General features: G+C 35.1%; 1 protein-coding gene across 6 annotated transcripts in view; it reads right to left on the minus strand.

The window, feature by feature from the left end:
- RICTOR (RPTOR independent companion of MTOR complex 2) overlaps positions 1-14,067 on the minus strand; it is a 148,957-nt gene that overhangs the window by 10,569 nt on the left and 124,321 nt on the right. For 4 of the 6 annotated variants that reach the window (XM_064271445.1, XM_010588112.3, XM_064271428.1 and 1 more), the window contains 7 exons: positions 13,333-13,442; positions 12,828-12,915; positions 10,563-10,655; positions 10,097-10,203; positions 9,454-9,683; positions 4,466-5,477; positions 4,104-4,175 (listed from right to left, as the gene is read on the minus strand). In XM_064271445.1, the coding sequence (XP_064127515.1) occupies positions 4,104-4,175; positions 4,466-5,477; positions 9,454-9,683; positions 10,097-10,203; positions 10,563-10,655; positions 12,828-12,915; positions 13,333-13,442 (1,712 nt within the window). The remainder of the gene's footprint in view (positions 1-4,103; positions 4,176-4,465; positions 5,478-9,453; positions 9,684-10,096; positions 10,204-10,562; positions 10,656-12,827; positions 12,916-13,332; positions 13,443-14,067) is intronic. The other 2 variants (XM_064271449.1, XM_064271442.1) reach the window with 1 other exon arrangement.

Below are 14,067 nucleotides of genomic sequence, written 5' to 3' on the forward strand. Positions count from 1 at the left end.
GTCAAGTATTAAGTAGTGCCATCTTGTTCACTGGGAACATATAAAAACTTAAAAATATTTAGCTATTAAAAATTGATAAAATGTTACCAATAATGTTGCCTGCTACCAAAAAACAACTGTTACAGTTTCCCGGGTAAAGGTAAAAAGACGAGCACCTGAATTTTCTGTCAATGGAATTTTAATATCAGAAGTGGTTTTATGCTAACTCCAATAGCATGGTAACTTCCAACCTCTAGAAGAAACCAAAGAAACTGACCTCAGAGGTATGGTGCAAGAACTATTTTTGCAGTTACTCGAGACTGCTAGATTTGCTATCATATAACCAACAACATATCTATTAATTCTATTTAATGTTATATTTATGAAAAATAAAATCAATTACTTATTGTTATGTGATAATTACTTTAATGCTTTCATCAACTAAAGATATGCGTAACAGAGAAGACAGTCACAAAACAGCAAAAAGGATATCTTTATAAATGTTACAAGGGATAGCCTTATATGAAGTGCTGCTATTTCCTCAAAGTACTCCTTAATAGTGATTCCATAACAAATACGGTATACTAATATTTCCACATAAGTTACACTTTTCTCACATAAACTCTGGATCATGCGATAGATGTAATAAACTATTTATGGAACATCTGTTTTGTATGCAGAAGGCACTATGCAAGGCTGTACATCTCTATGTACCAGTACACTGCTATTTGAAAAAAACAAGTCATTTACAATGTACTAACGTAGCCTGACATTAAAAAAAAAATTATTCTGTAAAACTCATTTTAAAATGCTTCATAAATGGTAAAAAAGATCATCAAAGCAAAAACCACGCCTAATTTCTACTTTATGAAACAAAAATTTTCATTTATCATTTTGCTATAAAACAAGTTTATTTATTTTACACCTTTAAAATAATAAGGTTTAAGAAGGTGGCTTTGGCAGAAAAGAACATCCAATAGTTCCTTGGCATTCTTTTGAGACTGACTAGAGAGTCCACACATGTAGCGTACTCTGTAACCAGAGGAAACACTACCTACCTCCCTATCTCACTGCAGAGAGTACCACATCCTTACCTGTTTGAGAGAATACCACTTACTCATGGGGCTATTCTAAGGATCAAATAAAAATGTGAATCAAGAGTCAACTCATTCAGAAGTGGGTGAACCTTACCAACACTGCAGAAATCATATTTTCAATTTGTGGAATGCATTTGGGGATTTGAGATTCAAAGGTCTTGGGCAATTTTTATCATGAATGTCCTAGGCAACTGTTTAATTCTAATACTCACAATAATAAAGTATCAATAAACAAATCTAATAAAGCGGTGCTGTTGTTTTTTTTTAAACTACATTACAGAAATGTTTTTTTAAAAAGTTAGAGGAGACCTTAGAAATTAAGTAGACCAGTAGTTTTCAAATTGTACTCTGTCATAGCTCTCTGACTTCATAAAATTCGTCAAGGACTACTGGAGTAGAGGGAAGGAATTAGTGAATAACTCTCCTTTCCGATACCTACTTCAACAAGAATTACTCCATCTTTATCTATTCTACATATTGGGTTCCACAGAAATCTTTTTCTGTGTGTGAAAAAAAAGGGGGTTACACCTTTATTTTTTAATAACATCATCAAAAAACTTAAAACCACTAATCTAGTCCAACCTTCACTAGAAGAGGAAGCTGAGGCCCAGAAGACTTTGTCGAAGTTCATTCACTCAGTGTCAGGATTAGAACTCAAGATCCAGGACTCTCAGTTCAAAGTGATTTCTACTTATGCCACAAAGAAATATCTCAGTGAGATATGATTTTTAAGATGGATGGATTCGTACTATCCATACACAGATATCAGTATGTCTACTCTTTCAATTTTACAGGGGAAAGAAAAAAAAAAAAAAAAAACTGGATTCCAAACCATAAGTTTAAAGTAAATTTGTAGTTATCTTCCATCATTTTCATTTTCTCTGAACTAGGCAAAAACCAGAAATAAAAACAGGAAGGCAAATACTACCATACTCATTTTTTTTCCTCTGTGGAACCTGGTACACAGTATATACTAAATATATTTTGAAAAGTAAGTGAAAGATTTGATAAACATGAAATTTTGTCATGCCTCCATGCCTTGAGCTGTTCTGTTTCTCTGGATGCTTTTTGTTTTTCCCTAAGGAATCAAAAACACCTATACAGGCTTCTAATGCCAGTAACTGCAAATCTCCAGGAGCAGAATTTTCAAATAACCTTCTCCTGTTCTAACAAAGGAAACCCTGGTGGCATAGTGGTTAAGTGCTACAACTGCTAACAAAAAGGTCGGCAGTTCAAATCCACCAGGCACTCCTTGGAAACCCTACGGGGCAGTTCTACTCTGTCCTATACGGTCGCTAAGAGTCAGTAATGACTCCATGGCAACGGGGTTTTTTTTTTTTTTTTTTTGGTTCTAACAAAGAATACAGGAAATAAGATCCTAAGAACCCAGAATGATTGAAGAGTAAGTGACTTGGGATGGCTGTCTTTTCTGGTTCTGTCTTAGGAATCTTTAAGCGCTACAGCTTTTTATCTACATTTCAATCAATTTGAACAGAAATGATTCTAAGCCATATTAAATTCTTCCCTCCCTGCTTCAATAATATATAATAAACCTAACTGGACGGTTCAGAGCTAACTGCACTTTGGTCACTGTATTGGGTAGTGGTACTCTTACTGCTTATTCAGGTGTGCTAAGTTACTTACACGGCTGCTAATCAAACAGTTGGCAGTTCTAGTCCACCAGCCACTTCTTGGAAACCCTATGGGGCAGTTCTACTCTGTCTGATAGGGTTGCTAGGAGTTGGAAGTGACCCAACTGCAACAGATTTGGTTTGGGTTTAAGGCACTTACTGCCTCTGGATGAATGGCACCAGGCTGCTGTAGTCTCTGAGTTCTCAAATACTTTCATGTTGTACCTAAGTTTCTTCCTGTGCTACCAATTTTATCAGCTGTCCTTTCCTGTTGCAGCGTTACTACCAGTTGTTGCTGCTGTGTGACATCGAGTTCATGCCAATTCACAGTGACCCTACAGGACAGAGTACAACTGCCCCATAGGGTTTCCAAGGCCATAGTTATTTATGGAAGCAGACCACCTGGTCTTTTTCCCCACGGAGCCCCTGGTGGGTTCAAATGGCCGACCTTTCGGTTAGCAGCCAAGCTTTTAACCACTGTGTCATTAGGGCTCCTTGTGATTAACGGTAGAAGCTTCTAGCCTGTTACTTCTACAGGCCTAGGAACCTGATATCCAAGCTTGCTGAAATAAATACCAGCAAGCTCTGAATGCAGGCCAGAGGTACCCACTTTGAATAAAATTTATGAACTTTATTGCACAGATTTGTAACGATGAGCTGTTAAGAGATTTGCCTGGCTTTATTCTGGATTGGTAGGGTTGTCAAAGCTGGTAAATTCACGGTAGATGAGACATTATTGCATAATTTATAGAATTCTACAACAGGTAATAGATACAATTTATTACCTGCTACCAGGAATCCCTTCTAGTAAATGTGTTAGCATTACTGAAACAAAACTACTGAATGACATTAAGAGTTTGGTCATATAAGAGCCAGGTGAGTTACATAAAGAATAACTACCAATAATGCTAATAATGTTAATAATACCAACAATAGTAGTAGTAGCAGTGAAATTTCACTGAGTGCTTACTATGTGCCAGGCACTATTTTAAGTACTTGACACACATTAATAAATTTAAACAGATGTAAATAAATAATTTAAAATTAAGAAAAATTGCTTAAAAGTATTTGGCCCCAAAATAAAACATACGTAAAAAAACCTCTGCATCAATTAAATGTAACTGTGAATCATTAAGAAGTAAAATCTAAACTGTTTACTCTGATCACTTTGATACACGCAGTCTTTAACTACAGCACAGAAATCTCTTACATGTCCGAGTGCAGGCAGCCCGTTGCTGCTGAGTCCTGAGGGTCAAGTCATTCATTTACTGCTCATTAGGTGCCTACTTAATAACCACGGCTACTTAAGACAAACTGAAAATAATTTCCCTGAAATATTTGGTTATCTTAAAAAATATATAAAGAGGTCAACTTTGGGGGCCTTAAATTGACCTACCTGAAAAAGTTGTTTGTTATTGTAGGTCTTAAGCTCCTGATTCCCCCGACACGCTTCTTTTTAAAATCGATCCTTGCAGAAGCGAGAAATAAATAAAAAAAAGCTTGTGACTTGTGTGTCCTTGCAATGCCTATATGTTTACTTTCAGGGCCTAAAGGAGTTTCTTTTTCCCCCCTCGCAGCTGCAAGAATCCATTTCAAATCATATCGGGTAACTAGGAGCTTATAACCTACCATAGTAAACAATTACAATTGGTCAGTTCTGTAGATGTAAATGTCGATGTAAAACCTGGCTCATGTTTTACATTTATATCTCCTAAAATGCAACCATTATTGTTCATTTTTAAAAGTATATTTTCTCACCTGCTTGGTGTTAACCTGGAGTCAAAGCTGTTTGCCTTCATGGTGATGGTGTCAGTAAACAGCACATCTTTTGCTGGCGATGCCAAAGCTTCAGAATGAGATAAGGATGGATGCATTCTTTGTTGCTGTAATCTTTTCAGTGTAGCGTAGCCAAAGGCATCTCTTGAACTTGTGTAACTAAAATTACAATCTGCTAGACTTTTAATTGTAGCAATAGAGGGTGCTTTCAGGGACTGTGCTCTTCTAGGAAGTGTATGAGAAGAACCTGGAGGCACCAGGGACACCGAGTTCGATTTGGAGAGGGACAGATGGTTAGACTGTGGCGTCAAATAATGGCTTGTCTTCACAGTTTTAGTACTTACCACAGTACTCATACTTCCACAGTCTGTGTCCATAGTTGTAGCATCTATACCTACTGTTTCTCGTGAAGGACTTGAGCTCATTGAACTTATACCACTTGTTGTAGTGTCTGTGTTAAAACTTTGGCTACGTATCTTCATATGTGAGCTCGTTGAACTTTCTACAACTAACCTCTCTCGGCTTGTGTTTTCTCTGTGATTCTCTGTACCAAGACTCTTGGTGAATTTTAAGTCATTCTCTCCAATACTTGGAGTGCTACCAGTGTCTTCAATGTGTTTATTCCCAACAAATGAAGTTTCTAATTGTAATGTTTTCTGTACTGTGGATATGGACGTGAAATCATCACTCTGACTGAAGTCAACACTGGATGGCTCTGTAAGTGTTCTGATTCGCCTGTTGCTTGTCTTATTTTCAGATGACAGTTTCCCTCCTTTTGGATCACTGCTACTACGATGTTTTTTACTAGGCAAAGTAAGTGAATTTAAGATACGATTCTTCACAAGTTTACTAGAAGCAAAGAAAGGGAATGAATTTTTATCCTTTATAGGTCCGGGTCGGTCATAAAATGCTGGCTCTGCATCCTCATTGATGTCAAGGAAAAATGTACTCGTAGAGCTGCTGCCAAACCGGTCATCCTCCATTATGAACATACCTATGATTGAAGGGGCAATTAAAAAAAGACAGCAAACAAAACATGAAAACTATGAGTCACAGATCACATTTTAGCAAAACTGTTCATAAAAAAGTCATCTGGGGAAATAAAGGATTACACTACCAAGCCACATGAAAAGAACTTCCTTGAGACCCAGAATTCAGACTTGAATAAAATGTAAAATTATGTTATCATGAGGCTCTCCTGTTATTTCTAAAGAAAAGCTATAGGACTCATATGGCACAGCTTACATGAAGTTTCTTTCGATTATTCTAGTGAGTACTGAAAAACTCTATAACAATTCAGGGTGAAATTAAAGGGGAAAGACAGACTTGACCATGGACTGTCATTCAGTTGGTCATGCATGACAACAGCCTGGACTATGTGGTCCTTCGAGTCCCTGCTTAAAAAGAGATCTCATCTAAAGGGAAATAATGATGGTCAAAGAAGAATCTTTGCTACCTCTGTATAAAGTCAAATGTTCTTACTCATAAATTCCTTAGTGGAATATTAATGTTAGCCTTCTATATATAATTACTTAAAAAAAAAAGGAAAACTTTAACACTTACTGTAAGATATTATAAGCTATATAAAAAAAGAAGAGTACCCCATCTACTTTCTACAGCAGTGCTATGCAACAGAAATTTAAAACAGCCTATGTAATTATAAATTTTTAGTAGCTATATTAAAAATGTAAAAAGAAACAGTTAAAATCAGTTTTAATATATTTTATTTAACCCTATGCCCAAAATATTATTATGTGATACCCCATTACCGTCAAGTCAATTCCAACTCATCGTGATCCCATAGGGCAGAGTAAAACCGTCCCATAGGGTTTCCTATGGCTATAATTTACAGAAGCAGACTGCCACATCTTTCTCCCACAGAGTGGCTGGTGGGTTCAAACCACCAACCTTTCAGTTAGCACTCGAGTGCTTAACCAATGGCAACTAGGGCTCCTTTTCATTTGATATACACAATATAAAATATTCTTAGGAAGATATTTTACATCTTTTTTTATTTGTTCTAAGTCTTCAAAATCCACTACATCTCCACTCAGACCACCACATTTCAAGTGCTCAGTAACCACACGTAGTCAGTGAACAGCATAGCTCTAGAGAGTCGTTATTTTGTTTAAAAAAAAAAATGGTGGTGGGAAAATGAACAAGAGAATAAAAAAAAGTTGAAGAGCGTCATGCAAGTCCACATGACAGCCTAGAATTTTTAGCACTTCAGAGCCAAAGCTGCAAATGGGAATTTATGGAGCTGGGAAAAAAGGTTATATGTGGGGAATGCTCCCAACAAATACCGCTACTACGCTCATCCAAAGCACCAAGGCAAACCACTAGGAATATTACCAAACATGTCCATTTTACGTAACTATGCAATATTTTTTTTTATGCAATATACAGCATTATTTAAAAGGCTATAAAAACTTCGTACTTCTAAGCCTTTACTAGAAAGAAAATTTTTTATGAAGAAAGCACATATAAAAAATAATTTCTTCCTGTGTTTCTTTGCTCTGCTTTGTCAACTCACTGACACAGACTATACCTTACACAATCCTTGCTTCCCCCAATTCCTTCAAGTGCTCAGTAAGTAACGTTACCTACTTTCCTTCCCCACTCATCTCTCCATCAATGCCTTGCTAACGTCTACCTTCTTCATGTAGTCATTCAGATCATATTAATTGCTTCCTCCTCAACTTCTATGGCACATAATTTGGCAATTAATTATGTATTTACCTTTGAAAAAAAAAAAAAGATATCTACCTCGCAAAATTGCAGAATAACTACCATACCCTGAGCACCAAATACATGCCCAGAACTTTGTTAGACACTTTGCATTTCAACCGTACAAAATACCTATGTGTGTTATTTACCCCCATTTGGTAGATAAGTGTTATGGACTGAATTGTGTTCCTTCAAAATATGTGTTGTAAATCCTAACCTCTATGCCTGTGGTTATACCCCGTTTGGGAATGGTTTGCCTTTGTTATGTTAATGAGTTGGATTAGTGCAAGATGTGTCTTAAATCAATCTCTTTAGGGATATAAAGAGATTAAATAAGGAAGCCAAAGAAGTGGAGATGGAGGGAAGACAGATAACACACCACATGAAGATCACCAAGGAGTCAAAGAACAGAAACTGAAGAGACAAGGACTTTCCTCCAGAGCAGAGAGAAAGCAAGCCTTCCCCCAAGACCCAGTGCCCTGAATTCAAATTTCTAGCCTCCTGAACAGTGAAAAAATAAATTTCTGTTTGTTAAAGCTGTCCACTTGTGGCATTTCTGTTATAGCAGCACTACATAACTAAGACAATAGGGAATCCGAAGCTTAGAAAAGTCAAGTAACGTGCCTAATACCACAAGGCTAGGGAGTGGCAGTACCGTGATTCAAATTTACTCCATCTGACTTCTGGGTTATCTACTGCTCAAAAGCGTTAGATATTTCTCCACTGACAGATAGGTTAGGTTTTGTTGGACTTATCCTTTAAAATTTCTTTTTCTTCTTTTTTAATTACATGAGGAAAAAGACACATGTTTCAGGCCAGATATTCCATTTAAGCATCACTACTACTCTGAGAAAACAATCAGAACAATGCAAGCCTTTGGGCAGTAGTCATCATCTGGCGTTAGTCTCGGCAGCTCTGATAAACACAGTCCAAATTATATACGCTGATAAAGATTTCTAGTGGTTTATTCTTCAAATTATAACGAGTAGGAGAAATTATCTTAGACAAATGAATTTCTAATCCTACTCAAGATACACTTAGAAAGAACCAAATCATGGCCTTTAAAATTCATGTTTAAATCAATCATGTTTATTTCCCATTTCGCCTTAGGTACTAAGAAACATCTAAATTCAGTGTTCAACTCGAATAGAACACTCAACTCAGGTGTCTAACAGCAGCTACAGGATTTTATTCTGGTTTTATTTCTAACTTTTTTGTTAAATAATTATAAACTACTTCAACTATATTTTGAGGAAGATAAAATAAAATCCAAAATAAATCTGCATACTGCATTGTATTTCTGTATTTTGTCAATTCTAAAATGCATACTTTTTCACCTTTTAACATCTCTAAAGTCAGGATGCATCTTGCAACCAGTGACGTGTCCCACTTTAATAGGCAGTATTTTTTTCTTTCTGGTACATAAAATACTGGTGCATCTTGTATTTCACATCATCTTAGATTTGGTGAAATATGGCTGCGCTATCTTCTTAAAACAAAGAACCATGTCTTTAATTCTATATAACTAACAGAACTTGGAAACCTTGGTGGTGTGGTGGTTAAGAGCTACGGCTGCTAACCAAAAGGTCGGCAGTTTGAATCCACCAGGCGTTCCTTGGAAGCTCTATGGGGCAGTTCTGCTCTGTCTTATAGGGTCGCTGTGAGTCGGAATTGACTTGAAGGCAACTGGTTTGGCTTGACAGCACTTAGTATAGGGCTTAAAACACAAAAACTGTTTTATATATAATTTAACTTTGGTATTCTATTTTTTAACAATGTCACTATTTAACTTTTGAAACTTAATGTTTCTCTTGAAAATGAACATGTGAATATAATACCCCTTCAAAATGCACTCTTGTTCAACAATTTCTACTTCTGAAAAATGAGTAAAAAGGCTACCTAAATGAAGAAGAATGAAATTTTTACTTGTTAGATTTGTCTCTTTTCTGACAAGCAATAAAGGGGCATTGTTCTTTTGGCATATGTCTTATTATACAACTCTCTGTGTGTAGATTTTCCATAGACAAAACGGGCTATTTAGAAAGCAAGTGGAAAGAACAATGTAGGCTGGTGGCTACACTCTCTGTTGTGAAAAGATATACATTCTCCCAGTGGCTATTACTGCCAAATAATTATCTTAGAAAAAAGTAATTTACGAATTTAACACATACATTTAAAATTGGAAATTACAAATACCCACGTTAATTTTGGCTAACTTTATATGAGCCTGTCCTGATACTTACTTGATGGGGCAGATTCACTTTCACTATTATGCCTGGAGCTAGTTGACTCTGAGTTCAAACTCAGGGTGCTTGGGATAGACGAGAGTTCATTACAGAGCTGTTCCACATCATCTGGAACCACTGGCCACAGATGTTTGCGACTGTGCCTCACAGCATCCCAGCTGTGACACTTCAGAATATCACAGCCTTGTTTAGTTTTGGCTATGAGCCCAAGCACATATACACAGGTCCTGTATGTAAAACATGTATTAATGACAGTTTGTAATTCCAAGCTGGGATCTCTTAAAGCAACCACAGAATAATATGCTATACTTACACTTACATTTTTTAAAAAGCCATTAAAAATTATTTAGTTTGTGTAAAAAAGTATTACAACAATTGAGGAACAAATTGACAATGATAAATACCATAAGAACCTTTTAAATAAAAATAATAACTGTAAAGTAAAAAGAGGACAATACAAGTTTGATTAAAAAAAAAGGACAATAGCTTTTCTGGCATAACTTTGGAATATTTAGACTTTTTAGATCATAAACACATAGACGCACTACACTTTATACTGAGCTATAAAATAGTCTCCTCTCACATCCACTTGTGAATAACAATATATACATTAGAAATACTTCTGAGTTAAAGGACATACCCTCTGATGGAAAGCACCTCACACTGTTTTGCAAGTTTTAATATATCTGGAATTACATTTTCTTCCTGTAGCAAATTGAGACCCCAATTTGATGAGCCAATATTTCCCTGAAAGAAAAGAAATCACTTACGTAAAGTATATTTACAAGAGTAACTCTTTCCAGAGCTTAACCCCACCTTATAAATGAGACAAAAAATGTGAAAAACGAAAACCTCAAATAAGAAACATTTGTAATTAATGTTCCATTTGTCTCAGAAAGGAAACTAAAACCACAAAAACTAATAAGTCAAACATCTATTCTTCAGCATAAAAACAATATATAAACTGGCAGGAACAATCCTGGTCTTAGAACATTAATCCAAGAAAAAGTTCCAAATATGATATTATTTATTTATTTATTTAATATTGAGAAAAAAGGAAAAATCTTAAAAATTGCAAAGATCTTATGTAAGTGTTTATTACAAACCAAGGCCCAAAGTGATGCTTTCAGTTTTTTAATTTCTTCCCATTTATCCAAATCTGGTATTCGAACGTTGTGACAGAGTTCTGTGATAATATTCTGGAGGGAGGGGAAAAAAATGCCATATGAATAACAGTATATTATGTTTTTAGTATATTTCTTATTTTACCTTCAAACATATTTAAAGTTTGAGTTTAATAATTTTTGCATATTTAAAATTCTAAAATAATTTTATGTGAAATTTCTTAAGAGGCAACATTAGCACACAAGTTCTGGGTCTATATTCTAGAGTTACGACTTATCAGTTGTATGGTCAAGAGCAAGTTACTGCATTTTTTACGCAAATAACATGCATTTTCTATGTTTGTTTGAAAACCACTCCCTCCCCTGTGAGGTATTTTCGTAAGTGCTGCTATGCCAATATTTTTTCACATGTTGCTGTAATAAAAAAAAAAAAAAATTAGCATAGTGCACTTATGAACATGACTTGCAGGAAGAGGGCACGGTTGGCAAACAAACATAGAAAGTGCCTGTTACTTGCATGAAATATAGTACTTAACCTCCATGTCTAGATTTCCTAATCTCTAAAATAGGGATAAAATAATATCCACCTCATAGGGTTTGATGATTCAGTGAATTATTACATATAAAGTGTTTAACAAAGTACGTGGCACTTAGCATTATAAAAATGTTAGCCATAATTATCATTATTTCTTTTAAATAGAAAATAATAAATCAGTGCTTAGATTTTATCAGACTAGGCAGATAATGGCACTGAACGAATCATTTAAAAATTAGTGAATTTCTTTTAAAGAAAATATAAAGTTGCCTGCTCCATAAGTCTTCATTCACATAATATAAAAACATATGAAACTACGGAGTATATTTATTAAAAACTTTGTGCTCCTGAGATAAACACTGATACAAAAAGAGACAGAATTGCTATGTTACTGTATTTTTACCCAAATAATATACGCCTTCTAGGTTTCCCAGCCATCCCCTGCCCCCATGTGGTATTTTAGTAAGCGTGCTGTGATTTCTTTACATGTTGCTGTAAAAAAAAAAATTAGCATAGTGCGTTTACAAAAATACTTCATGGGGGAGGGCTTAATTTTTTTTAACATGTTGCTGTAAAAAAAAATTAGCATAGCACACTTATGAAAATACCTCATGGAGGAGGGCATAGCAGGCAAACAAATATAGAAGGTGTGCGTTATTTGAGTAAAAAATATGGTATGGTATATTATTGCTCAGACACATCAAGGCATTTCTGCAACTATTTTCAAAGTAAGAAAAATTATATTTATTTAAAACACCTAGTTGCAAGACATATTCATGGTCATAAATCCAGTACAAATATTATACTCAAAGAACAACTGCTTGCCTAAGCCTGTCACATTATATAACCTACATGAGAATAGTGAGGCCCTAATGAACAGCAACTTATACTTTGAGCTTGTTGCTCACCAGGAATAACTAAATCTGTATGAGGTTCAGTTTAACTTCTCAAGAAGAGGAAGAAAGAAAATCAGTTTTTTAGTATGTTATTTACTAAAAAAAAAAAAAAAAAACCAAACCCAGCGCCGTCGAGTCGATTCCGACTCATAGCGACCCTATAGGACAGGGTAGAACTGCCCCATAGAGTTTCCAAGGAGCACCTGGCGGATTCGAACTGCTGACCTCTTGGTTAGCAGCCATAGCACTTAGGCACTACACCACCAAGGTTTCCATTAATTACTAAAGAGACTTCAGTTTCTTCAACAAACTATATAGGAATGAACTCATACTTTCATTGGACTGCTTACTCTACCTAACAGGCTAGCTATACAAAAAACCCGTTAAGAAACCCATTGCCACTGAGTTGATTTCAACTCATAGCAACCCTGTTGGACAGAGTAGAACCACCCCACGGGGTTCCCAAGGAACGCCTGGTGGATTTGAACTGCCAACGTTTTGGTTAGCAGCCATAGCACTTAACCACTATGCCACCAGGGTTACCAGTAAATGTTCCCTTAATTCAGTACAATGCATGCAGGACAATGGTATTTCTAAGGATTACAAACGCAGAATGCCTAAGTCAGTTATAAGATAGATGACTTTAAAATCAATTACGCTAATGACTTTAAGGCTTTTGGGAAGCTTTTGCAAAGACACTATATTAAAAATATTAAGTAAAATTTACTTACAGCACAATAAAAATCTAAAAAAGAAATTAAGATTTTTTTTTTTTAAATCATTGTAGCTATTTAAAATAAGCAAATTATATATTACCTGTACTTCCAACAAATGACATCCTGTTTTGTGGTGTACCAGCTGCCCATAAAGGTGTACAGGCAGGTAGACATGAGGACGCTGTAATCTAGAATAATGAAGAAGATTTGATATACTCACTGGCTCATTTTAAATATGCTGATTAAAATACTATTGATAATGTGTTAAATAAATAAAATTAGATATAATTCCCCAGCGTGCATAAAAGTATGGAGGTGGAAAGGCATGAGGATTTCTCTAGAAAGATAATAATTTGGCTGGTCTCAGGGTAAGAGCTGGAGTATATCTAGAATGCTATACCGGTAAGGGAATTAGGCATGTTATGACTGTCACTGGCATTTCTCAACAATCGATGATGTGCTTTAAGATTTTTCCTAAACAGTGTAAGAAATAGAAGATACAAGTACTCAGAAAATGTTTTTAAAAATAATGAGTTATTGTAAACTGCTTCTCAATTTTTATAATTGAGGACCAACAATAAATTGTTCCATTAACTGGCCTGTACCTTTGGTTACTCCGACGAACATAATTATCACCATCGACAGGCTTCCGATAAGTAGTAAGTGCTTCATTAAGTTGTTCCTCAATCAAGTCAACATATTTTAAATTATATTCCTAGAAGATAAAGTTGTTTTAGTATCATATAACAACGTTTAATGACATTCACTAAGTTTATATATCAGTTACCTAGCGTATCTTAAAAGAGAAAAAGTGAGACTAAAAAAAATATCTGTTTAGAAAATTTAAAAAATTTTTGGAAAAAGTAAAGGTATTATGAACACAGATGTTTTATTCTACTCAAAAGCTTTCGGCCTATACTTTGTTCCTCATCTTCAATTAATAATTTGGGGTCCAAACATGAGAGGAAAGAATTTTGTTTTTCATTTTGAGTCTCTTCTCCCATTTAAAGAAAAAAAAAAAGCTTCATTGTATTAAACCCTGAAGATATTCACTAAAAATTTTAAAGTGGAAATTAATTAACTTCTATCATTTTAGCACCTTTTGGTAAGATATGATTATCTCTTTACCCACTGGGATATGGCATTATTTATGAAAAACTTAAATCTACATATACTTGCAACTCAGCAGTTACATGTTCAGTTATTTATCTAATATGTATACCTGCAAAAGTATGTAAATATAAATACGCAAGAATATCCAACATTTTTTACAGTAACAGAAAGTTGGAAACAATCTAAATGGTTATCAATGCAGGAGAAGCTATATAAAAATTAAGGCA

The sequence above is a fragment of the Loxodonta africana genome, chromosome 2, assembly GCF_030014295.1.
Source record: "Loxodonta africana isolate mLoxAfr1 chromosome 2, mLoxAfr1.hap2, whole genome shotgun sequence".
Lineage (NCBI taxonomy): Eukaryota > Metazoa > Chordata > Mammalia > Proboscidea > Elephantidae > Loxodonta > Loxodonta africana.